Consider the following 26381-nt stretch of genomic DNA (forward strand, 5'->3'; position numbering starts at 1 on the left):
TTAATTCAACAGAACAACCTTAGCAATCCTCCCACCCCACCAGCCTCCTTGCCTCCTACACCACCACCTGTGGCTAGACAGAAGATGGTGAATGGTTTTGCTACAACGGAGGAGCTTTCTGGTAAACCAGGAGTAATCGGACATCACGATGGTACGGAAATTGAGTTGTGTCCCAGTTTGTTCAGTGAGAGTATCTGACGTGTATCGTTAATCGCTGAATTTGCAGTTAAAATGGGAAAATCAATCCAATGTGTTAATTTTTTTTCTATGCGTGGTTCGTTACCTATCATTTGCAATTGAAGATGAGTGTTACAGAAAGGAATTCCATATGAATTGGAAGATTTACTCCCTCAGTTGGTGGCAAGACCACATGGCTGTGTCTTGCCATCAAGACACTGTGAAGGCAGTGTGACATGCTACTTAAAAAGTTTAATTTCCTTGATACATTAGTGGTAGATTTGCTTATGCTTGGGTGCAGTGGAAACTATCACCACAGGCACAAAGCATTGTATAAGCAGTGTTCACTAAAAACATAAATGGTACGTATTGTTTTCAAGAAAAAATAATACAATTAGAGCCAAAAAATTTTGCTTTAGTGCACAATGCTCATAGTTCAGCTTAATTTTAGTAATTAGGGTTAGGCTGCTGATTCAGCAATGGAATGGTTGAATAGCTGCTCTTGAAACTGATGGTGTTGGACTTAAGGTTTTTGTATTTCTTGCCCAATAGTTGCATTGAGAAGATGGCATGGCCTGGGTGGTGCAGATGTTTGATAATACATGATACCTTCTTGAAGCAGCATCTCCTGTAGAAACTACCAGTGGTGGAGAGGGATATGCCTGTGTTATATTGGGCTGAGAACAGTACATCAGTCTGTGCAGGCTTTTACATTCCTGTGCATACTATACCTCAATGCCACCAGCTAATATACTTTCAACAGTACTTCTGTAGAGGTTTTGTTGAGTGGTGAGAAACTGAATCTCCTTAAGCAACTAAGGAAGTAAAGACAGTGGTACACCTTCCTTGCAATTGCAGCAATGTGCAGAGCCCAGGACAAATCATTTGATATGTTAATTCCCAGGAATTAAAAGCTGCTGACAAGTAATCTGGGTTGTACACTTGTTCTGATGTAGTTTTGGAAAATCACAGTTTCCTGTTTGATGAAGTCAATAAATCCCCAACATATTTTAATTATGCATTCACTATCTCCCTACGTGTAGAATTGGCATTTAAGAAGAATTTTCTCATGCTTGTGAGGGTAATCATTGGGGGGGGGGGGGTATGAAGATGTCATGGTAGAGGGAAGGTTTTGACTCGGGAGAGAACTTTAGAGCAGGAGTTCCCAACTTTTTCATATTATGGAGCCTTACCATTAACTGAGGGGGATCCCCTGCTTAGAGTAACAACATTTTTTAAGCTTTGATTTGAAAGATCATGATGCACTATGTATCAGAAAAATATATTTGCATTATTAATTTTTTGTACTAAAACAGAAACCATGATTTATAGAATGATTTTGAAGGGGAAAGTTGAAAGTTCGGTTCTTGGCTTAAAAAGATGTGTTATTTTGTCATTTCTACCCTCAATATTTACTTTGGTGGTTTGCAACAGGCTTAAATATTGTCCTAGACCTTTAAACTAGGTCATTCAATAAATGAACGTTCGTATTTTCAGTTACCAAGGGCCTTGGGCCAAAACAGTACCAGCTACCTTTTAGACCTGAGGATGATTTATTAGCAAGAGCTTTGGCCCATGGACCGAAAACAGTAGATGTTCCTGCCTCTCTACCAACTCCACCTCACAACAACCATGAGGAACTAAGGTTTGGTGTTTTGTTTTCTTTTAAATCACGATAGCCCTGGAGTAAATACTCTCAAATATGTGTTATTGTGTGAAGAAAGAGATAAACCCAAGTTGTTCAGTCTTGTTGCTAAATTGCATGTTCATCTTAAAATGCTTATTCCTACTATTTTGACATTTCAAAATTACCTTCTGAATAAACATAAAGTAGAAAGTTAGTAATAAATTGAGATTTGGTTATACTTCTTGTTTATATTTTAAAAAACACCAAATCTCTTACAGAGGTCAAGACCATTGTGGTGATGACGATCGTGACTCCCTAGATAGCTTTGTAGCATCATCATCTCCTGAAAGTGTGGTGGGTAAGGAGATCAGCCGGTATCCTGATCTTTCCCTGGTGAAAGAGGAACCACCTGACCCAGCTCCGTCTCCAGTAATTCCCATGCTTCCAAGTTCCACAGGCAAAGGTAAGGGGGCAATCGTTAATGGTATTATTAATTACAAAGCTATTTGCAGCACTTGAAAGTTTTCTCAACGGTTTTCCCCGTTATCCAAAACATGCAGCATCTTTTGAATAAAGTTTAAAATAATGCAGTAAAAATATTTTGCAGTTAATCGAATCAAAGAACCAGAAAAGTGGTTGATTTGTCTCTGATTTAGCTTGTCACATTGATATCGCATATCTTGGGACAGTCTATGTATCATAAATGCTCAGCAGGAATTGTTGAGAAAATATATCTGCCCTTGATCTCGAGGAAAGTGTGTATTGGGCAGATGGGCTCTACATTTTTTTTGGCATGCTTGGACTCAATTGCAGATTAAACTGATTTTCACTGAAGTTATTTGGTGATTAAGTGGAGTAGAAAAAAAATGATGCATTGCAGTGGGGAGTACAAAATTGTGATTGTAAAAGAACATCTTAATTGTTGTTTGAACAAACTGATTCATCCATAGGATGTGAGTTAAGTCCACAAGTCTTGTTTAAATTTTCTTTTTTCTGAGGTAGATCTTTGGTAGTAATATTTTGCGAAAATGCATATAGAAATGTCTCCAGAGTATATACATAATCCCAGCAAAGCAAGACCTCTGAAAACCAATTAGATTGTGGCTCTTTAAAGTCTCTTTTTGTTGTATGTAATTTACCCAGTGGTCTCTCTCATGTGCAGTGTGTCAGTATCAGTGAGGTATTCCGTCAGCAATTATAAAGGACATGGGGTAATCTGAAAATATGAAGCATTGAAAGTCTGAAAGGAAGATAGAATCTGTTTGATAATCATCTAGAATAGTAACATGAAATGGCAGCTGGAATGTTGAATTCAGGGTAAACCTAAATAGTTTCAAGTAAAGGAGAGCAAAACAAAATAAGATTATGCATGGAAAACAAAGATGATTTGAAAACTTCTTTAGAGTGATGCTGTAGTTTGGTTTGTAAAATATTGATTTGAGTGTAAATCAGGTGATGTTATTAGATTCCTAGTTAAAGTTCATTGATTATGTGCAAAGACAAAGTCAAAAGAAAGTTGTTAGTCTGCAACTGAAGCAGAACCTATTCCAGACTCTACTACTTAGAGTGGACTGTTGTTGCACTACTTGCTCTCTACTTAGACCATTAAACTGTAAGATATAGGAGCAGAATTAGGCCATCTGGCCCATTGAGTCTGCTCTGCCATTTCATCATGGCTGATCCAATGTTTCTCTCACAGCCCCAATCTCCTGCCTTATCACCATATCCCTTCATGCCCTAACCAATCAAGAATCTATCAACCTCTGCCTTCAAATATACATATTGACGATGTCTACAGCTGCCTGTGGCAAAGAATTCCATAGATTCACCACTCTCTGGCTAAAGAAATGCCTCTTCATCTCTAACCTAAAAGGATGCCTCTCTATTTTGAGGCTGCGACCTTACAGTATTTTGATACAGGGCAATAACATGGGCAAGAAGCCCTTTCAGAAGTCATCAGAATAGATGTTTGAATTTGATCTTCATCAATATCATTAGATTGAAATAAATTTGAAATTACATCGAGCAATGAATGCACTAAATCTGCAGCATATTACAGTTCCTGTGGCCCACAGTGTTGTGCTGGCCATGTAACCTACAACCTACTCATTCTAAAACCCATGAAATTTGGTGATATCTCTAACAGATAGTTAAATTAAAATGAAATATATTAATTTTTCTCTCCACACTGTTTGCACTCTCACTTGCTTTTCTCCTCTCTCTCAAGTGGCCAAGTCATTGGGTATATTTAAAGCAGAGGATTGATAGTTTCTTGATTAATAAGGGTATCAAAGGTTATAGGGAGAAGACAGGAGAATGGGATTAAAAGGGATAAAAAATCAGCCATGATGGAATGGCAGAGCAGACTTGATGGACTGAAGGGCTACTTCTACTCTGTGTCTTAAGGTCTCATGCTCACACTCACACTCACGTTTACACATGCACCTTCTTTATTACTGAATTCTGAATAAAGTCGTATATAGTGTGAGCAGTAAGATTTTTTTCCCAAGGTTTTTCAAACATTAATGTGTGTTTCTGTTCTGATTTCAGGTTCAGAAGCTAGACGGAGTGAGGTTAAAATGGAACCGACCTTTGGAAATATGGGTTCATCACTGTATTTTAAAAATCAGTTTGCACAGTCCCAAAATGGACCTAAGATGGGCCTTGTGTCTGTAGCACTTACATTAACACCAAATGCAGCTGAGGTGAGACGGTGCTATACAATTGCATTTAGTTAACTTCTTTATTCTCTATTTTGTCTAAATTATGAACTTTTTACCTGTACTGAAAGGCTCTTCCTCAACATCCTGCTTTGACTTACAGTTCAGCCATGAAAGTTGTTTTTAAAATCTTGAACAACAGCTTTTGTTTCTGTTTGGCTCTACATTTAGCAACTCGTAAGGACAATATATGATTTTTTAAATTTGTTTCTTCAAAATTAGGACATTGGTGGTGTTGTGGCAGCAGTGGCTGATCTCCTGCATGTTAAAGTTCCCAACAGTTATGAAGTCAGCAGTGGGCCTGAACCATCTCCGATGCCTTTGATAAATCCATACAAGTTTAACCAATCCTTTGAAGGTAGACCATCACTAATAGCTCAAGCTTCTCACCCTGGATTTACTGGTCCTGTTAAGGTTATGAGACCTGTTGGACCTTCAAGTCTCCCATATATGATTCCTCCCCATGGTAAGTCTGTTTAAACTCATGCATACCATTACCATTATGCTAAGGCTACTGTTTTCTCTCAACTTGTGCTCAGTAGCTTAAGAACTACTGTATAATCAGGTTTTACAGCACTTGTACTTAAATATGCATGAATAAGCAGCTTAAGAAATACTTAATAAGATACTTACTGATGTGCATTATGCATGACTTTTATAAAATGAATAAAGAGCAATAAAACCTGCTGTGACCATTTAAAATATACACAGGTAAGGAGAAATGAAAACAGTTCCAGTAACATGGTACATCAGTATACTCTGCAGTGTCACTTCTCAATTTCACCTAATCATCAGGGATGGTTACTCTTACTGGGAGAGAGGTTCAGCACAGTTCAGAAAGGTCCCCTTCATTACCCTTATATAGATTAAATAACTGACGGTTTTGCAATAATCTGTCAAGTTCTGAGTGTTAGTAAGTGCAGGTGAAATGGTTCTGCTATTTTGTTTTCATGCAGTTGTCTTCCCTGTAGCAGGCATGGTGGCACTCAAAGCAGATAATCGAGCAGTCATGAACAGCTCTACCACCTCTAAACCTCAGTGGTGCCGACATTGTGATGTTGTGGTGCTTGGTAATGGTGTACGGAAGACGCTCACAGACCTTCCATATAATAAGCAGGTATGAGATTTTATGCTACGAGCCGCATTTACTACAGAATTACTGTGCTCACTTTAAGTTTAATGAAGAGTCCATTTTAATAGGAATTTGTAAAATTTGGTGAAATAATGTTTTTTTGATTAGTCGAGTTCAAAGATTCTTTTCTATTTGTTCATTAATCATGTGAAATATTAATTGATAAACCACACTTAAGTGACGGCATGCATTATTTTAGGAAATGTGTTGACAGAAATCAGTCAAAGTTCTCAGCCCTGAATGCACTGGAGAGGTTGCAGAGGTGATGTTCAAAGACTGGAGAATTACTGTGTAACCCCTGGGTCACCTCAGGCATCGCTCAAACTCGTTCTAGTCTAGGGGGAGCAGCCTTCGGCCCCGCCAAACTGGGTAATCAGCTGGTGTGGATGCTGTGTGATGTCCCCGCCTCGCCCAAAAAACACACAGTACACCTTATGCGATTAAATGAGTACAATTTATAAAGATTACTATAACTAAGCGATTACTAACGATACAGTATATATGAATAAGAGAAAAAAAAGAAAAGGCGCCAAACTTATCAAAGTCCAAACCACTTCGTGCACAACCGTTGGAGCTCAATCACTGAAGTCCTCTGGTATTCGATCCTCTCCGATCTCCTCGACCCGCCTCCTGGGACCCCCACGGTGGTCGACCAGTCGCTCCACACTCCTCTGTCTCCGTCTCCTCTCATCACCGAAAAGCTTGGGCCGGGGACTCCCGCTCGGGGTCCGTACCGTCGCCCAGCTTCCAGCACCCCGTCCTCTCTCTCTCACTCCATCGCGCCGACTCCCAAAAGTCCCCACCAACAATCAGTTTACAGTCCCAAACAAGCTTCCAGCACTTATCATAACAAAGACAATAGCATTCCTACCATTAAGACAGGCGCCAGGATTCCTACTTGTAACAAACAAAGACGCCATTTTGATTACATACACAGTAACAAAGAAAAAGAAAAAAAACCCCCGTTACACTCTCCCCCCACCAAATAAAAGTCATGTCCTCATGACTATTAGATAACTCGTCACCTTTCCTGCCAACACACCATAACCCAAACACCAGCAGTGACATCTCCTCCCCACACAGTAAACCTCACGCCCTGTTCCTTAGGAGCTATATAGGCCAACTATCTGGGCGTTCCCTAACCCTTCTGAGACCTCCGTACCCCCCTCACCTAAACCCTTAGGCTAGGACACAGCTGGGGATACCTTGGGTCCACTACCAACTCCTCTTTCAACCTCTCACTCATACCCCACACTGCACACAGCTAACCCTCCCCACTACACCTGACTCAGTGGAAGAAGGGCCAAAGGTCTCTTCCTCAATCGAGGGAAAGTCAGCAAAAGGCAGCATGTACCACACATCCAGCCATCAGCCTTTGAATCCGTATTCTTCCTCATTTCTTTGATCGGTAGCTGCTGTTTGATCTTCTCCAAACGGAAACACGTGACCTGCACTGCTCCTGCAGTCTCTTCAGCCTCCTGCAATTTAGATTATCCTCTTCTCTGGCCCCTGGCTCAGCAGTTCTGACTCCTGCATCCCGGCCATCTCAATCTGGAATGCAGTTACTCCAACAACTTCTTCCACCCTGACCTGAAAAGCAGCAGTTAACGATTGGTCACCCTACAGTTCAGTATTCACTGCACTTCTCTCCAGCTTCTTTTTTTTTTCTCCTCATGACTTCTTCCAGATCAACCGTCAGGTTTGCACTTCATTTGAACTGTCGATGGTCATCTTCAGGTTCCCTTCAAGCTACCGCTTCCCCCTTCCAAGATTTGTCCGCAATTTCTTCACCTCCACAAACTACCTTCTCCAGGCTCTCAGTTTGCTGTGGCTCTCAGTCAAACAACTTTCTTCGTTCTCTCCAACTTGTAAGTCTTTCAAATGGTTCCAGATCACTCTCTCCGGTCTCTCAGTCTTCATTTCAAACTTGATTCCGTAGAGACAGACACTCACGAGCTGCGACCTTCGCCAGCCCTGGCACGTGTCCAGAAAACACTAACTCTGTAGTTCTCAGCCGCTCCAGCAACGACCTCACTTCATATTCTCCTGAGGCAAATCCAAATACCAGGAGATCATCCACATACGTCAAAATTCCAAACGCCTCCACACCCCATGGTCTTCCACATGCCCTGCAGGAAGGTTGCAAGGGCTCCGGAGATACCCTGTGGTATCTTTTCGGACCGGAAAGACTCCTAGGAAACTTTTAACCGCCGTCTTCTCCTTGGCGGCCTCGCTCATCGGGATCTGGCAACATCCACTCCTCAGATCCAGCACCTTAAACGTCTTCGCACCACTCAGATAGGCCATCGCCTCTACGGCCCAATATATTCCACACACACGCTGCCTACGTCTGCCACACTGTAGGGGCCAGTTGCCGCAACCTCTGCCTCACCGAGGTGTCTTCAGCAGTCAACTCCCCTCCCTGGTGGTATTTCGCAGCGTCCACTAAGAGGGTCTCACCCTCAGATACTCCTCCAGGCCATAGCACCACCGGCTCTCGTTTGAATTCGGTATTGGCCCAATGCTGCTACACACGTCCGCACAAGCAGCTCGAAACTCTGGGTGCATCGATAATGCCTCCAAACAGCTCTCACCCGCCTCCTCCGGGCAGGCCCCCAAGCGCACCAACAGGATATTGGTTCTCTCCATAACCGAAACGCGGCCCGTCTCAACAGTGTCCGGACACATCAGCATTAACGATTCACGAACCTCAGTCACCTCCACATTTGCCTCTAAGAACTCCATTTTCACTGACCAACAACCGTCGTCTTTATAATCACCGGCACTGGTACCCCAAATCTCCAGTGCCGTCAATGTCATCAAGGGTAAAGGCTTCCAAAAGCGGTTATAAAACAAACTGTACAGCAACTTAACCGGTGCCCCGGTGCCGAGGATGGTTTTAACTTGACTTCCATCCATCCGTAACAACACCTGAGTGCGTGGTCCCTCTAAGCCTTCAGGAATAGGGTCTGTTCCTTGCGGGAGTTCCTTGGTACATTGCTGGGAACGTGCTCCCCCAGAGACCCCAAGCCGTTCCCCCACTGGGCCTCCTCTAAGTTTCCCGACATCTCTCGGATCAACGGAACAACCGATCCCCTTGACAGATCCCCCTGGCTCCGCAAGCAATTTATCTGCCCTCCTAACCAAAAGGGATACCCTAAAAACTTCCCACCAATCTCCTGCCACGGATATGATAAGCCCCCCAGCTGCGGCATTTGACTTCCAGTCGAACCACACGCATTTTCCCACACTTTCCCAGAACTGGCAGCTGTCACTCCGAGGTAATTTCGCCCGACAGTTCTAACAACGCTACCAGCCCGCCTACTCAAATTTTCAACCAATCCCTGTCGCTTTCCCTCAGCCAAGCACTGCCACTCACCCAACAACTGAGAGGTCTGCTCCGCCCATGTCTCTGCCCCTTTAGGGCTGGACGTTATTCCAACAACCGGGCGGAGCCCACCATAGCTGAAACATCCCAACCTGTCACTCCTCACTCTCCAAACAGTACGGACAACCCATGGTACCACCACCATTTCGTCAGCGCTAGTCGGAACTCGAACAACGACCTCCGGGCTACCAACAGCAGCCACCCCACCCAACACACATGCAGAGATAACCGGCAATAGCACACCCACAAAGGCACACCAGCTCTTCGCCGCAGACACAATTTAAAGAGGGCGATCACACAGCTTCCACAGAAATCAATCCCGGACGATCGCACCCACAATGTAACCCCTGGGTCACCTCAGGCATCGCTCAAACTCGTTCTAGTCTAGGGGGAGCAGCCTTCGGCCCCGCCAAACTGGGTAATCAGCTGGTGTGGATGCTGTGTGATGTCCCCGCCTCGCCCAAAAAACACACAGTACACCTTATGCGATTAAATGAGTACAATTTATAAAGATTACTATAACTAAGCGATTACTAACGATACAGTATATATGAATAAGAGAAAAAAAAGAAAAGGCGCCAAACTTATCAAAGTCCAAACCACTTCGTGCACAACCGTTGGAGCTCAATCACTGAAGTCCTCTGGTATTCGATCCTCTCCGATCTCCTCGACCCGCATCCTGGGACCCCCACGGTGGTCGACCAGTCGCTCCACACTCCTCTGTCTCCGTCTCCTCTCATCACCGAAAAGCTTGGGCCGGGGACTCCCGCTCGGGGTCCGTACCGTCGCCCAGCTTCCAGCACCCCGTCCTCTCTCTCTCACTCCATCGCGCCGACTCCCAAAAGTCCCCACCAACAATCAGTTTACAGTCCCAAACAAGCTTCCAGCACTTATCATAACAAAGACAATAGCATTCCTACCATTAAGACAGGCGCCAGGATTCCTACTTGTAACAAACAAAGACGCCATTTTGATTACATACACAGTAACAAAGAAAAAGAAAAAAAACCCCCGTTACAACTGTAACGAAGAAAAAGCAACTAGATTGGAGCTATAAACATGGGAGACAGTTTGAGATGAATTCCACAGGTGTAGACAGTGAATGGATGCAGAACATAATGAGGATGAGATGGAGAATGGGAAGAATGATAGCTAGAGGACATCAACTTAAATTAGATGGCAGAAGGATTAGAAACAGGAAAACCAAAGAGGAGTAGAAGGGATAAAAACATTGAACCACTACCTAAAAGACTTTTGTACAGACATTTAACAAGCAGAGAATAGAGGGAAATGGACCATGTGCTGGCAGTTTAGATTGGTACCATGGTCAGTGCAGAAGTGGTGGACTGAAGAGCTTGTCCCTGTCCTGTTCAATATTATAAGGAACAATCTGATTAAAAAGTGGTTGATGGGGTTGAAGTTGTGTGAATCCTCTGGTAACACCAGGTTAAATTGTGTTGCTTCTTTGAAAGGGGCAATTAAAGGCTACATCTTTGTTAATAATGCGGAGTTCAAGAAGCTTGATGGCACTCTTCTTGAACATATCCATCAGTTTAATTTTTAATCTGACTGATCTTTGAATTCATTTGACTAGCACTGTATTTTACCGAGACTCTCTGCTGCTATTCTTACTTTTTCAATATAGTTTTAAAAACAAGCAAGTCAATATAAGCAACAGAAGTCCCCAGCAGTCAATGTCTTTGAATAATAGTCATAGTCATCCAATCATACAGCATGGAAAGAAGCCATTTGGCCCACCATATCCACAATGTCCAGTGTATCCACTTTAACTTAATTTTATAGTATATGTTCATCTTAATTTTTGTTGGCTGATTTTTTTTTTATTTAAAGCACTAAACATACTCAGCATACACACTAGCAAATCAAGTGTGGAGGAAAAAATTCAATTAAACAGGCACTGAAAGAGTAGTAAATAGTAGTAATAATGTCCTTTGTATCCCCGAACCATTTGGTAATACTTGTTTGGATCACACAGAGTGCATGATTGTAATAATTCTGTACAGTACCAAAGCCTGCCTGCCAATTGTGTGATTACTGTTTTGATTCTATCCTGACAGCAATTCCACATTTTTGTAATGCTTAAGGGAACATTTGTGTCAAAACACAATCATAAGCCTTTTTATTTCTTCCCTCAGGATTCAAGAGATGGAACAGGAAAACTAGAGACTGATATTGTCTTTTGTAGCAATAGTTGTTTTGTACAATATGCAATGGCCACACAAGCAAAAACTCCAGACACAAAGGTAATCAATGAAATATTCTTCCAGAATAAGAGCATTTTTTAAATTAAGCATGCATAACTGTGCGGGCGGTGGGGTAGAGATACTATTCTACCAAAGGAGGTGTAAGGCACTCCTTCTCTCCTCTAGCATGCAGGTCACCCTTGGGCAAAGTGTAGCACCTGCTTATGACCCCACCCCCCACCACAGTCAGGATCACATGAAGCCATGGGAGCAGGTGGTGGGTGGTTGTATGCGGAGCTGGTGCAGATCATAAGTCTTTGTTTGCAACCACTAATCCCAGGCAATCTCTGAAGAGTAATTGATAAAGGTTGGCCTGTCTGTCTTGTAAAGGCATTGCCCAGAAAAAGGCAACAGCAAACCACTTCCGTAGCAAAGACTGCTAAGAACAGTTATGGTTATGGAAAGACCATGATCTCCCCAGCTACAACATGGCATATAATGTAACAAATGCATAACTGCATATGTCTGTGGCAGCTTTTGGATTTTGACCATATTTCAAAGTATCATACTCTGTAGAGTCTTCTAATATTAAAACAAAAACTAAAATACTATGGGTCTGTTTGAATAGGTCAGTGTAAAATAGTCAAATATGCCAAGAATTGCTTTTAAATTAAAGGGAAAATGCTTCATAGTACAAGATCAACTTTCATAGTGCCAAGAGAATCATGAATCGTCTGTGAAATTCACTTCTAGTAAATTTTACAGGTGGAACAATTCTACTTAATGTCAAAATATTTCATAATATTTTGAAAAAAATATTTCTGCTTATCAAATAATGGTATAGGGTATTGTTAGCATTTAGGTGGCAGGAATGCCATTCCCTGGTGTCCTTTGTTTTCCTTCCATATCCCAAAGACTTGCTAGTTGGTAGATTAATTGGCTACTGTTGATTAACTTAAGTATAGATATGTATATGAGAATTAGTGTGACATTGATGGACTCTGGCAAAGAAATTACAGGTGAATTTCCTGAGAACTTACATAAGCTTGATGGGCTGAAAGGCTGCCCTTCTATTCATAAGTTTTTGAGAAAAATAATTCATTTTTGTTTAAAGAATATATTTATAAAGGCTTGAGGCAATTTTTTTCCCTAAAAGATTTTGTAAGAAACCTTTTCAATTGTATAAGCCACTTCCATCATAATTCTTATTTTTGTCTGTCCAGCTTACTTTAAGGTTGCAGGGAGGGAAGCAGAAGAAGCTTCAACATAAGATCTACTTTTAATTGTAATAATTGTCAGATCTATTGTTTATCTTGTACTCCATTTCTGTAAATGTTTTAATAGTCCTTTGCATTCAGATAGGTTTGATGTGTACAGCCCAAGTCTACGAAATTCATGCAGAGGAAATTTGCTTATATCTAATCTTATTTAATGTTGTCATTCAAGATGCTTAGTTATAAGTTTTTAACCAAGGTGTTAATTAATATAGGATTTAAATCTTGAACTTATTTAATGGACGATTGATTATTGCTCTCAGTCAGCTCAAGTTGGAATAAATTATCTTCACCTTCTTTTGTCTATTTTAAACCAGCAGGAGTTTCCATCTTCAGTGGCAGAGCAGCAACCTAAGGATGTGACGCGGAACACATTCCATCATTACAACAACAACACTTCCCCTTTGGATGTCCATCGCCTTCCACGGTCTCCAACTCCCAGTGTCTATTTTCCTCCAGCCAACCTGCAGTTGTTCAAACAAGATCCAAAGCCTGATGATCTCAAGGTGACGGTGAAACTGAAACCTAGGCCGAGGTCACTACAAGGAGGTTTGGATGACAATCGCCCCATTAAAAGGTGGAAGGGGATGAAGTGGAAAAAGTGGAGAGTTCAAATAGTCATTCCTAAAGAGCATTTAAAGCTGGTTTCTGAAGAGGAGATAGATGAACTTCTAAATAAACTTGGGACATCATTCAAGCCTGAGCCCATGCCCCGAGATTATAGACGATGTTGTTTATGTCATGAAGAAGGTGATGGAACAACTGATGGGGCTGCAAGGCTCCTGAACCTTGATCTGGATCTCTGGGTCCATTTAAATTGTGCCCTCTGGTCCACAGAAGTATATGAAACACAAGCTGGCGCCTTGATTAATGTGGAGTTGGCTTTGAGGCGAGGCCTTTCCATGAAATGTGTTTTCTGTCATAAAATGGGAGCTACTGGTACATGTCATCGGATAAGATGCACCAATATTTATCATTTTACCTGTGCCAGTAAAGCCCAATGTATGTTTTTCAAGGATAAGACTATGCTCTGCTCATTACATAAACCAAAGGGACCTCATGAGCAAGAGTTGACGTATTTTGCTGTCTTCAGGAGAGTTTATGTACAGCGGGATGAAGTTAAACAGGTAGCCAGCATTGTACAGCGAGGAGAACGCAACCACACATTTCGGGTTGGAGGCTTAATTTTCCATGCCATCGGACAGCTGCTCCCACAGCAGATGCAGTCTTTCCACAGTTCGGTAGCACTCTACCCGGTTGGCTATGAAGCAAGCCGGTTTTACTGGAGCACGCGTTACTCTAACAAGCGTAGTCGTTATCTGTGCTCCATTGAAGAAAAAGACAGTGTTCCAGAATTTGTGGTCAGAGTCATTGAGCAAGGTCATGAGGATCTGGTCTTAACTGGAAGCTCTCCAAAAGGTAAGAAAAAAACATTTCAAATTAGATTACAAGTTAGGAATTTTTTTACGTGATTTTTTACCGAAGTATCCATTGGCTTATTCTCCAAATTTGGTTTATGCTATTTTTCAGCTTAAACCATTTCAAAAACGATTAATAGCTATTATATATAAACAGTTAATGAATGCACGTATGACACCTAATGATAAGGTTAATGTATTTGGGAAATAGAATTTCAACATTCACTTTCAGATGATCAATGGAGTAAAATTTATTATCGAGTTAATAATTCATCTATCTGTGCACGTCACTCCCTAATTCAGTTTAAGGTAGTACACAGGGCCCATATGTCAAAAGATAAATTAGCGAATATTTTTTTTCTAATATAGGCCCCACCTGTGACAGATGCAATGCCGAGGTGGCTACACTAACTCATATGTTTTGGTCCTGTGTAAAATTAAATAATTTTTGGAGGGATGTGTTTAGAATATTATCAAAAGTTATAGGTGTGGATTTACACCCCAATTCACTTACTGCAATTTTTGGGATTATTCCAGAGGAAACAGGTAGAGTTCCTGCTTCTGCTCAACATGTGATAGTCTTTTCAACTTTACTGGCTAGGAGAGCTATCTTGTTATATTGGAAAGATTCTAATCCACCTACTGTTTTTAACTGGCTGTCCTCCATTATGTCCTGTTTAAGTTTGGAGAAAATTAGAAGCTGGACGTTTGACACATCTTTTAATTTTGAGCCAATCTGGCGACCCTTTATTCAATATTTTCATATGATTTAATTTTTTTTCTCTCTTTATTTTTTAAAGTTTTTTTTAAGGAAAAATTTTCCTTATCCGCGAAGGTTCGGAGGTGACTGGAGGGATGTTTTTCTTTTCTTCTAATTTTATCCTCAAATGGACTGCCCAGTATTTTTTTTTTGTTTTTAGGTTAGTTTAGCGGGTTTTTTTCCTTATTAATAGAATTTTCAATCTTTTTTTTCTTTTTATGGTTTGTCAAGAGGAGTTATGGTTTCTTGTTGATATACTATATATATAACAGCTTAACACTAAATTTAATTGACCTTGACAGTATATTTTTTTGTTGATTCGATGTTTTTTGTATTGTGTTTGCTAAAACTTCTCTGATTTGTATTTTTTTCTCTGTTGAGAAATCAATAAAAAAAGATTGAAAATGAAATGAAATGAGATTTTTAAAATTTTTTATGCTGATTCCTCAGTTTGGATTTCAATAGGAACTCAAGTATATCTCACCTGATCTACAAAATCAAAATAAAACTGCTTATAAATCAAGTCGTATTTTGTACTTTTTAGGTATTTTGGGGCTTGGTGTTTTCTCCATATATAACAATTACAGCACGGAAACAGGCCATCTCAGCCCTTCTAGTCCGTGCTGAACGCTTAGTCTCACCTAGTCCCACCGACCTGTACTCAGCCCATAACCCTCCATTCCTTTTCTGTCCGTATACCTATCCAATTTTACTTTAAATGACAATATCGAACCTGCCTCTACCCACTTCACTTACTACTATTTCATTATGGAATAGAGCTTTTTATTTCTTAAGTAATAGAAACAGGTTTTTAGATTTCTGTCTCCATCTCTGGAGACAAACTGTCTACCAACATTATTTATAAAACTACTGAATCCCATGTCTGTCTTCATCCAGCTCTGTCTCCTGTAAGAATGTTATTCTCTTTTCTCAGTTCCTTCATCTCCACTGCATCTGTTCCCAGGATGAGGCTTCTCATTCCAGGACATCAAAGACGCTGCCTCCTTCAAAGAATGGGGTTTCCCTTTCTCCACCATTGATGCTGTCCTCACCCAAATCTCCTCCATTTCCCAGACATCCATGCTCACCTCATCTTCCTGCCGCCTAAACAGAGATAGATTTCCTGTTGTCCTCACCTACCACCCCATGAGCCTCCACATCCAACTCATCATTCTCTGCAACTTCCGCTATCTTCAATGCGAAGCTACCCCTAAACACATCTTTACTTCCCTCCCACAACTGTTTTCACAGGGATTGCTCCCTCAGTAAGTCCTATGTAATTCCTCCCCACTACTCACCCTCCTGGCACCTATCCCTGAAAGCAACAGAAATGCTTCACCTGCCCATTTACCTCCTCCCTTACCTCCATTTAAGACCCCAAACAGTCTTTCCAGGTGAGGCAAAACTTCACCTGTGAATCTGTTGGAGTCGTCTATTGTATCCAGTGCTCCCGATGTGGCCTCCTCTACGTTGGTGAGACCACTTTGTCAGGCACCTTCACTCCATCTGCTAAAAGCTGGTTTTCCCAGTGGCCAATCATTTAAATTCCTGTCGCCATTCCCATTCCAACATGTAGCTCTTTTATCAAGCTCAGGATGGTGGAGCAACACCTCATATTCCGTCCAGATAGTCTCCAACCTAATGGCATGAAAATTGATTTCTCCTTCTGGTGCTTTTTCCCCATCTGCCTTCTCTTCTATTCCCCACCGTAGCCTCTTACCTCTTCTCCTCTGCTGCCCACCACCTCACCCTCATGCCCCTCATCCTCCCCTTTCTCCCACGGTCCACTCTCCTCTCCTATCAGATTCCTTCCTCTCCAACCCTTTATCTTTCCCTCCCACCCCCGACCTTTCCCCTTCCTTCCCAGTCCTGAATCAACTATTTATTCCCCTCTATAGATGCTGCCTGGCCTGCTGAGTTCCAACAGCATTTGTGTGTGTTGCTCTGGATTTCCAACATCTGCAGAATCTCTTGTGTTTAGAAGTTTTCTGTTTTTATTTTTCTTTATCAATCAGGAGCTTATTTCAATTTTTTTTAATGTATTGTAGGCTGCTTCAGATTGAAACATACATTGAGCATGTTCGTTGGAAACCACATCATTCTGGTTCTGTCCAAACATTATATCGGTATTGGTTTATTGTTACCATGTACCTTCAGTTGTGTATATCCAGGGATGTATGGTTCTGTGGAACACGAGAATCCACAGACCATGTTCTTAAATCGGAGCAGTTCACAACACTGATCAATTTGTGTGTAGTAAATTTCTAGCTTTGTAGAGTTACAGAGAGAAATGTCACAGAAATGGGCCCTCCAGCCTACCATCCATTGCTATCAACCACCCATTTAGAGTAATCCTATATTAATCCCAGTTGACCTCACATTCTCAACTCTACCCCCAAATTCTATCACTCCCTAACCCCTATTACATACTAGGGGCAATTTACAGTGGCCAGTTAACCTACCGTACTCTAGGTCTTGTATGTGGGAGACAAAAAGAATACTTGAGGGAGCTCATAGGGAGAACACAGTAATCACAGTTCAATTTACAGCATTACTGTAAAATCTTTTTTAAACATGTTGCTAAAGAGCATAATAATTCAAAACTTGACAACAGTAAATGAGGAAACCAAAGATGCCATATAAAATTGATTGAAATGATGGAAATTGTACTTTTCTCTTTCAGGGGTGTGGCAAAAGCTTTTGGAGCCCATAGCACGTCTCCGAAAAGATGCCAACATGCTGAAACTCTTCCCAGACTACCTTCGGGGAGATGACCTCTTTGGCTTGACTGTTTCTGCAGTCACAAGGATAGCTGAGTCGGTATGTGGATTTCACAAAACAAAATAAGTATTAAAGACTGTAGAATATACCTTCTTCCTCTTTTCCAGATTTGATCTGTTATTATCATATGTAAGTAAACTTGAGGTGATAAAGAGGCATAGATTGAGTGGACAGTCAAAGATTTTTTCCTAGGGTTGAAATGGCTAATTCAAGGAAGCATAATTTTAAGGTGATTGGAGGAAAGTATAGTCTGAGATAGTTTTTTTTTTACGCAGAGTGGTGGGCATGTGGAATATACTGCCAGGGTGGTGATAGAGGCAGATATATTAGAGACATTTAAGGAACTCTTAGACATATGGATGATAGAAAAATAGAGGGCTAGAAAGGCAAGGGTGAAATTGATCTTAGGGTAGGTTAAAATGTCAGCACAACATCATGGGCCAAAGAAGCCTTTATTCTATAGTACTGTTCTGAGTTTTTATTAAAATAAAATGACATTTTGACAACAGGTCATATTTCTGCTGTAAGAGCTTTAACCACAACATAAAACTGACACTGTAGTACTAAGGAGAATATGGGCTATTTCCTGTATCCAGATACAGGTGCAATAATAATTTTTAAAACTTACAATAGCTTCACAGGCACACAGTGTCATTTAAGAAGCATTCACAAGAAAAACGCAAATTACACATCATTTTTACAAAAGAGAGCAGAATTAGAACAGGAAAAAAAGAAGTTGAAAGTGCTCAGTGGTCATGGCGATGCTAAACTGCAGTGGTTAGGGTTGTACTCAAAAGACAGCAATCAGTGATGGATCTCCACACTGCTCCCTGTGTGCCAGCACAGATTTTGAGCTGTAAAGGGAAAAGATATTTGAAGATCAAGATACCAGATCTGGCATAGTGATCCCTGCCCTTCTATGTGCTTCTGAAATGTGGACTATTTGCAGCAAGCACTTCAAGGCATTAGCAAAATAGCACCATTGCTGGTTCTGAAAAATTCTCCCAATTTATTGGCAGGTAAAGTAAACCAACCATGCCAGCACCCCTATATTGAGGCCTGGGTTACACTCAGTCTGCTATGCTCTGTTGACCAAATCACTCGCATGGTTAAACTAGCCTCTATCTCTAGCTCTGTCCTGTATTTGGTTGTTAATCATATTAAATACAAATCTAAAGTTTAAAATGTAAACTTCCAAGTTACAGTTGAATTTTATCAATTCTGATTGAATCTTCAGTGATAGGCTATTTCACCATCTTGCCAGTAATTAAGTGTGTAGCTGTACTTCAATCATTTATACCAAGAAATCCCAAATTAGAGATACAGCATGGTAGCAGGTCCTTCTGACCCAATGAGTTTATGCTGCCCTGTTACACCCATGTGACCAATTAACCTACTAACCTGTACGTCTTTAGAATGTGGGAAACTGAAACACCCAGATAAAACCCACAAAGTTACGAGGAGAACATACAAACTCCTCATAAGCAGCAGCAGAATTGAATCTGGGTTGGTACCACTGTAAATCTAAATGTTAAAATAACTATGCTAACCATGCTGCACCAAATTATGCTGACAGGTGTTTCAAGTGAGGTTTTCCTCATTGATAACAAAAGCCATCAACATTGTACATTGAATCTGAATTGGCTGACTTAGTTCAACCAGACGTTGATTTTTAACTTGTTGTGTTGTAGCTGCCTGGAGTAGAAAATTGCGAAAACTACACATTTCGTTTTGGTCGCAATCCACTGATGGAACTTCCGCTTGCAATAAATCCTTCAGGCAGTGCCCGATCTGAGCCCAAGATGAGTACTCATGTCAAGAGGTTTGTGTTAAGGTATTTTTGTTTTCAACTTCACATAGTACAGTACAGGGTTGGAGGTTGCATTGCTTGCTCTGCTGTGCCATGTCATGTCTACCATTTATTAAGGGGTACAATGGCAGGGTCTGTTTAATTGTATAATTGTCTACCATAATTCGTGTACTTCCAATGTGGATTAACCTCTGCTTTCTTTGACACTTAATGCCACTGTGACTTGGAGTATAACTCTTGCCTTATTTCCCTATTCTACACATAAGAATGTGTTCAGTCATATACAGTGCCTTAAAAAAGTATTCAGCCCCCAACCCTTTGTTCACATTAATATTACATCATGGATTCTGATCAATTTCACTGAGAAATTTTATTTGTGAATCACATCCTTTTTCCACAGTAGAGCCCAAAAAAAAACAGGGAAAATTGTAAAGCCTGAAAAACTAAAAAATTCAAAACCGGAAATGCCAACAGTTCAAAAGCACTCATTCCCTTTTGCCCAGTGCTTAGTGAATGACATCTTACATCTCATTGCAGCCAGTAGTCTTTTTGAATACATCTCTATTAACTTTGCACAACGTGATGGAATAAGATTTGCCCATTCCTCCTTGCAAAATTGCTCAAGCTATGCCAAGTTAGTTGTGGAGCAGCAGTGGACAGGGATCTTGCTAGAGATGTTCGATCAGGTTAAGGTCAGGACTCTGGGCCATGCAAGGGCATAAATTTTCTTCAATTGAAGCCACTCCATGCTTGCTCTGGCAGTGTGATTTGGGTTTGTCCTGCCCAGACAAACCTCCTCCCCAGTTTCAGCTTTCTGGCAGAGGCTAGCAGGTTTTTATCCAGGATCTCATTGTTTAGCAATGTCCATCTTCCCATCAGTCCTGACCAGATTTCCGGTCCCTACTGCAGAAAAGCACCCCCATAGCATGATCCTACCTCCACCATACTTTACAGTAGGTGTTACCTGGCTAATATGCAGTATTACATTTGTGCCACATGTTCCGCTTAGTGTTGAGGCCAATAGGTGCCACTTTAGACTCACCTGACCACAAGACCTTCCACATCTTTACAGTAACTTCTAAGTGATGCTTTACTAAATTCTTGGCAGGCAATGATGTGCTTTTATTAAGTCAGGACTTCTTTCTTACCACTCTTCCATAACTACCCTTTTAGTGTAAGGACTTAGAGATTGTGAAGCCATGAACTTCATCTCCAGTTGCAGCCTCTGACTCCTGCAGCTCACTGAGAGTGACTGTTGGTGTCACAGTGTCCTCTCTTACAAGTGCTGCTGTTCTCCAGCGACAAAGTTTAGAGGGGAGGCCTGACCTAGGCAGTGTGGCTGTGGTTTCACATTGTTTCCGCTTTTTTTGATGGACTTTGCTAAGCTCTGGGGTACGGTCAGTGCCTTTGATGTGATTTTGTACCCTTCCCCAGATTTGTACTTCTCTGTTATCATTTCCCTGAATTGCCTTGAATATTCTTTTGTCTTCATTTTGGTTCGGTCTGCTGAAAATCTATCATACTATTGGACCTTGGAGAGAGGGGATATTTTTTATTATGAATTCATTGAAAACACGTGATCCTCCAAGTTTCTACATTAGCAAATAGGGTTAGTTGGTAAGGTGATACCGTACATTGCACCTGAGGAAAGTCAGAGTAGTGATTACAAAGGGGGTGAATATTTTTTCAGCCTCATAATTTTGGTTTTTAATTTTTAGTAAATTGTTAATAGGTTAATCTGCGGCCTGTAATTTCCCTTTGAGCAACGTACTTTTGTTTAACAAACCCATCAAGCTAAATTGTATTATGCTCCATTTAGAATACTGTAACTAAGATTGGTAATTAAAGTGCTCCCTTTGGCAATGTGTTTTGAAAATTTTGTTTTGATTTGATATGATGCACAATGTTTTGTAGATTAGCTCAAAAAATCCTACTTTAATATATTATAAATTTAGAAAATGAGACAGTAAAATGTGAAAATAGTTGTGAGAGCTGATTGCTTTTTCAAGGCAACGTATTTATCAAATGTATTGAGAATGAGGAGGGGGAAATTAGCAGTAAGTGGCAATTGAAAAGGATAAACGCATTTTTTCAAATATTCTAAATAGTCCCTGTTCTCCTTTAACAAAATTAGCTGGAGACAAACTACTTCCTTTATTAATAATTCCTATTCACTCATTGCATGCCTACTGCTTAAAAGCTGCTGCAGTAATTATGTACTTGGTGGGGAATGCGCTCAGCTTGGTCCATTTTGTGTGCCATTTACCTTCAAGAAAGAAAAGTATTTCTGTTTACTTATTTTTATTCCCATTGACCAAAAGGAACTTCAGAATTTGTTTCTTTTTCTCCTCCTCTTCTTTTTGCTTGGTGTCAAATCGTGCTAGGCCACATACCCTGAACAGTACCAGTACATCCAAGTCTTTTCAGAGCACAGTCACGGGAGAACTGAACGCACCTTATAGCAAGCAGTTTGTTCATTCCAAATCTTCTCAGTATCGTAAAATGAAGACCGAATGGAAAATCAATGTGTATTTGGCCCGTTCTCGGATCCAGGTCAGTAATTTGTTGTCAGCATTTTCTAAGGTGAACCATGCGACATGTTGCAAAACTTCTAAATATGCTTCTTCTGAGTTACTCCCATTGCAATCTGCGGCCTGTAACTTCCCTTTGAGCAACATACTTTTGTTTAACAAACTCATCAAGCTAAATTGTATTATGCTCGATATAGAATACTGTAACTAAGATTGGTAATTAAAGTGCTCCCTTTGGCGATGTGTATTGGGACATTATAGAAAGGGGCAAATGCCAATATGCTGAGGTATGAATTCTCCTGAATGGAGAAATTATTTTAGGAGCTTATGCTATAATGTTTATTTTTCTATATAATTAACAAAATCCTCCTTAAAATCAGAAGTTATGGTGGATGCTGAGAATTCCAAGTTTTCTGTTTTGCCTAAACTTCTTGCTTCTGCAGATTCGGTATAAATAGTTATCACAATTGGGAAGATGAAAGGCAAAAATTGTCCATGTTCCTAAGTGTGGAGCAGGCTGACTGCACATCTACAGTGCAATTGAATTACTGGCCCAGCTTTGATTTCCCAGTGTCCATTAGTACTTCAAAGGACAATCTCAAAAGTAGTTTATTCCAAAAGTGTTACTGTTGTAGCTCTAGATCAAAAATTCTATCTTGTGAATTCAGAATTAGTTAGGTTACAGATGCTTAATAGCACACTTTTTACCTCAGGGTCTTGGATTGTATGCTGCCCGAGACATCGAGAAACATACCATGGTTATTGAGTACATTGGAACAATCATCCGCAATGAAGTGGCTAATAGACGGGAGAAACTTTATGAGTCTCAGGTAAGCTCAGTGTATTGATGAAGTTCACACATACCATCATATGAAAACAAATGAAAGTCAGTTGTATAAATAGGTATTGTATTGTGCAAACGTCTTAGGCACCCTACATTTTTATATCATTTTTTTAGTTTAATTTTTGTCTTCTGCATTAGTGTGTCAGCAGAAAAGAACAAATTTTAAATTTCCAAACATTCATTTTCCAAATAATTGAATGTTACAGAGAATTTTTATTTTGCATTTCATTAAAGGAACTAACATATTAAGTAATAGACATACTTTTCAAATAAAAACTTGTTATTTTGTAGGTATAAAGCCCAGTGCATGATTAAATAAAGATAACAAGCAAAGGTTCAAATGTTCTTTAATTATCAAAAGTATACAACACTAAAATTCTTCAATTCTCCAGGTAGCCTTGAAACCAAGAAAGAAGAGAAAGGCAATACGATCATCAACCCCCCCCCCCCCCCCCCCACCCACCACCACCAAATCCTTCCTCCTGCACAAAATCCTAACAAAGCAGATCAGGCACACTGACCCCCAAATCCCTTCCTCTGCACAAATAATAACGAACGGGTGCTAATGATCAATGACAATGAGTTGAATAAAATAAACTGAATAACTGAAACAGAAACGGGTGTAGAAGGGTGAAGTGCAACTAAGCTGAAAGGTGAGGGTGTGGCAGATGTGAGAGTTTACCTTTCAAATTGTCAATTCTTGCACCATGGCAAGAGTGAGCATAGCAACAAGCTTGGTGCTCCCAAGCAGAAGTTTTGTGGCAGACAGGAGTTCCAAGTTCTTTTGAAGAAGCACAAAAAACTGGCAAGGTTGAAGACCTGAGCCACAGTGGTCATCCACAGATACTGAGTGCAGTCGTAAATCAAACTGATGTCCCTTCTAAATCAGAAAAAGTCCAGCTCTGCTATCAGCTCTGAACTCACAGAAAGCAATGTATACCCCTCAACAGACCAGAGAACTCTTGTTAAAAGAGGTTTTTCATGGAAGAGCTGCTGCCAAAAGCCATTCTTCCCAAGTGGGTATAAAGCCAAGAAACACAAAACAAAAGGACTGGGGTGCTGAACAGTGACATCAAGTGCTCTGGACTGATGGAGTCAAAATTTGAAATTTTTGACTCAGACGGGAGGAAGTTCGTCCACAGTTTAGCTGGAAAGCATTACATGGATACGTGTCTGCAGCCAACATTGAAGCACAGAGGAGGTTCCCTGCAGGTTTCGGGCTGTGCTTCTACAAATGAAATTGGTGATCTGGTCAGAATTAGTGGATTCCTCAATGCTGAAAAGTACAAGCAGATTCTCATCTAATCCATAATACCATCAGGGAATTGTCTGATCAGTCCCAACACCATTCTGCAGTAGGACAATGATCCGAAGCACACAGCCGAAGTCATAACGAGCTACCTTCAGCAAAAAGAACAAGGAGTTCTGCCACAGATGGTATGACCTCCACACAGCCCTGATCTCAACATTATCAAGGTTACCTGGAGAGACAGAAGCAAGCGAGACAGCCAAAGTGTGCAGAAGAACTGTAGCCTTGTTGTCTCCTCAGTCTGAAATCGTTCATTGAACCCAACATTATCCATCTCTCCCATCTCCCACCCCACCCACAACTTTAAGGACAACACTGTAAGAACAATTTTTGTAAAGGGGCACTCAATCTGTTTTAGGTTCTTCTGTTTTAGAGTGAGATTACTGCTTTTACGAAGTTGGGGAGGGGGAGGAAGGAGAGCTCTTAGTTCTTCTAATGGGTAATTTCACATTAATGTTCCTCCTCATCTGTCTTACATACAAAGCATTTCATCTTATCCATCTTAAAATACTTATATAGTAAATTGATAGAAAATAGAGAAATCTCAAGATAAAATATGAAATGATGGAGAAAAGAAACTTGATGTCTTAGCCTTCAAGTTCGTGCTGTTATTTAATAGATGCTGAGTGTTGCCAGTATTTTCTGCTTTTCTTCCTCTTCAACAAGAGTCTGAGGACACTTTAGAGAGAGGGTTCATTTCTGATGTACAAACACAGAAGAATAAAGAAAGATACACAGAGGCATGTCACCCCAGTTTCTTTTTCCAAACTATGGCAGAGAAATACATAACAATAGCTCTAATTTAAAAAGCAATATAGTTTTCATTGTACTTTTAGATTGTGGCATTTACTTTTCAAGGGTACAATCAACAACTTTAGTTGTATTTAAGATTGAACGATGTTGGATTGTGTTTCCCATAGTTGTAGCTTTCAGTGACATTCTGAGGACATTATTCAATTAATTTCCATGTCACCTCTTATGATTTCTTGAATGTGTGATTTTTTGTTTTCCTCAGTGGCTGCAGTACTGTGTGGCCTCTGCTCAGAACCAAAGAGCATGTTGTATTTGCTTCACATTTGCAATTGTTTCAGTAAATTCAGTGATACATAAGAGGCATAGTTCAAAATCACAGTTCAAAGTAAATTTATTATCAAAGGTACATACATGTCAACACATACAACCCTGAGATTCTTTTTCTACAGACTGCCATACATTCATGCAAACTCATTGGAAATAACTTCAAAAATAAGTTCTCAAAGATATCTGCATTTACGCTTGCATACCCTCAATACTATTCTGAAGTGTTGCCTGCATCATTTGAGTGGAGTGAAAGGATGGAAAAGTAAAAACCAAAAATGCGTGTTTATTTGAAGAATCATTAGCATCTAAGAATACCCTCCAGAGCAGGGGTTTCCAAATCTACAGGAATGCTCCACCATTCACCTGCACTCATCCGTTTATCAATGCATTGCATCCGCCACATGTTTGTTTCAAAATATTTTACTTGGGAAGATCAGCTATTAACTGCTTTCCAGTGGAATGGCCTCTCACAAAGTGCTAGAGGAGATCAGCAGGTCAGACAGCATCTATGGAAAGGAATAAAGAATCAAAGTTTCAGCCAAGACAATTTGCAACAACCTTGCACTCAATGTCAGTAAGACGGAATTGATTGTGCATTTGAGGTATGGGAACTTCAGAGAACATGCCAGTCTTCATCGAGGAGTCAGCAGTGGAAAGTGCAAAGTACAAAGTTTAAAAGTAAATTCATTATCACAGTGCATGCAGTATATGTCACCATATGCAACCCTGAGACTCATTTTTTGTAGGCTTTCACAGTAACTACAAGAAACATCATGGAATCTGTGAAAGACCACAACAGGACAGATAACCAATATGCAAAAGACAACAAACTGTGCAAATATTTAAAAAAATAATTTTTTAGAGCATGAGATGAAGTGTCCTTGAAAGTGAGACCATAGGTTGTGGGAACAGTTCAGTGATTGGTTGAGTGAAGTTATGCCCTCTGTTTCAATAGCCCTGATGCCTAAGGTGAAATAACTGTTCCTGAGCCTGGTGATGTGAGTCCTGAAGCTCCTTTACCTCTTTCTTGATGGCAGCAGTGAGAAGAGAGCACTTCTGTGTGGTGGGGGTCCCGAATGATGGATGCTGCTTTCCTGCAACAGTGCTCCATGTAGTTGTGCTCAGTAGTGGGGAGGGCCATATCCACTACTTATTGTAGGAATTTCCATTCAAGGGCATTGGTGTTTCCATGCCAGGCAGTAATGCAACCAGACAATATACTCACCACCAAACATCTATAGAAGTTTGTCAGAGTTTTAGATGACATGCCAAATCTTCACAAACGTCTAAGAAAATAGAAGCACTGTTGTGCTTTCTTTATAATGA

General features: G+C 40.6%; 1 protein-coding gene across 10 annotated transcripts in view; it reads left to right on the plus strand.

The window, feature by feature from the left end:
• kmt2ca (lysine (K)-specific methyltransferase 2Ca) overlaps nt 1–26381 on the plus strand; it is a 469037-nt gene that overhangs the window by 433843 nt on the left and 8813 nt on the right. For 5 of the 10 annotated variants that reach the window (XM_073054925.1, XM_073054931.1, XM_073054934.1 and 2 more), the window contains 12 exons: nt 13–151; nt 1675–1822; nt 2083–2267; nt 4355–4509; nt 4747–4990; nt 5481–5641; nt 11201–11308; nt 12840–13941; nt 17384–17520; nt 19173–19315; nt 21676–21844; nt 22536–22652. In XM_073054925.1, the coding sequence (XP_072911026.1) occupies nt 13–151; nt 1675–1822; nt 2083–2267; nt 4355–4509; nt 4747–4990; nt 5481–5641; nt 11201–11308; nt 12840–13941; nt 17384–17520; nt 19173–19315; nt 21676–21844; nt 22536–22652 (2808 nt within the window). The remainder of the gene's footprint in view (nt 1–12; nt 152–1674; nt 1823–2082; nt 2268–4354; nt 4510–4746; nt 4991–5480; nt 5642–11200; nt 11309–12839; nt 13942–17383; nt 17521–19172; nt 19316–21675; nt 21845–22535; nt 22653–26381) is intronic. The other 5 variants (XM_073054926.1, XM_073054935.1, XM_073054927.1 and 2 more) reach the window with 4 other exon arrangements.

Source organism: Hemitrygon akajei, chromosome 8 (assembly GCF_048418815.1).
Source record: "Hemitrygon akajei chromosome 8, sHemAka1.3, whole genome shotgun sequence".
Classification (NCBI taxonomy): domain Eukaryota; kingdom Metazoa; phylum Chordata; class Chondrichthyes; order Myliobatiformes; family Dasyatidae; genus Hemitrygon; species Hemitrygon akajei.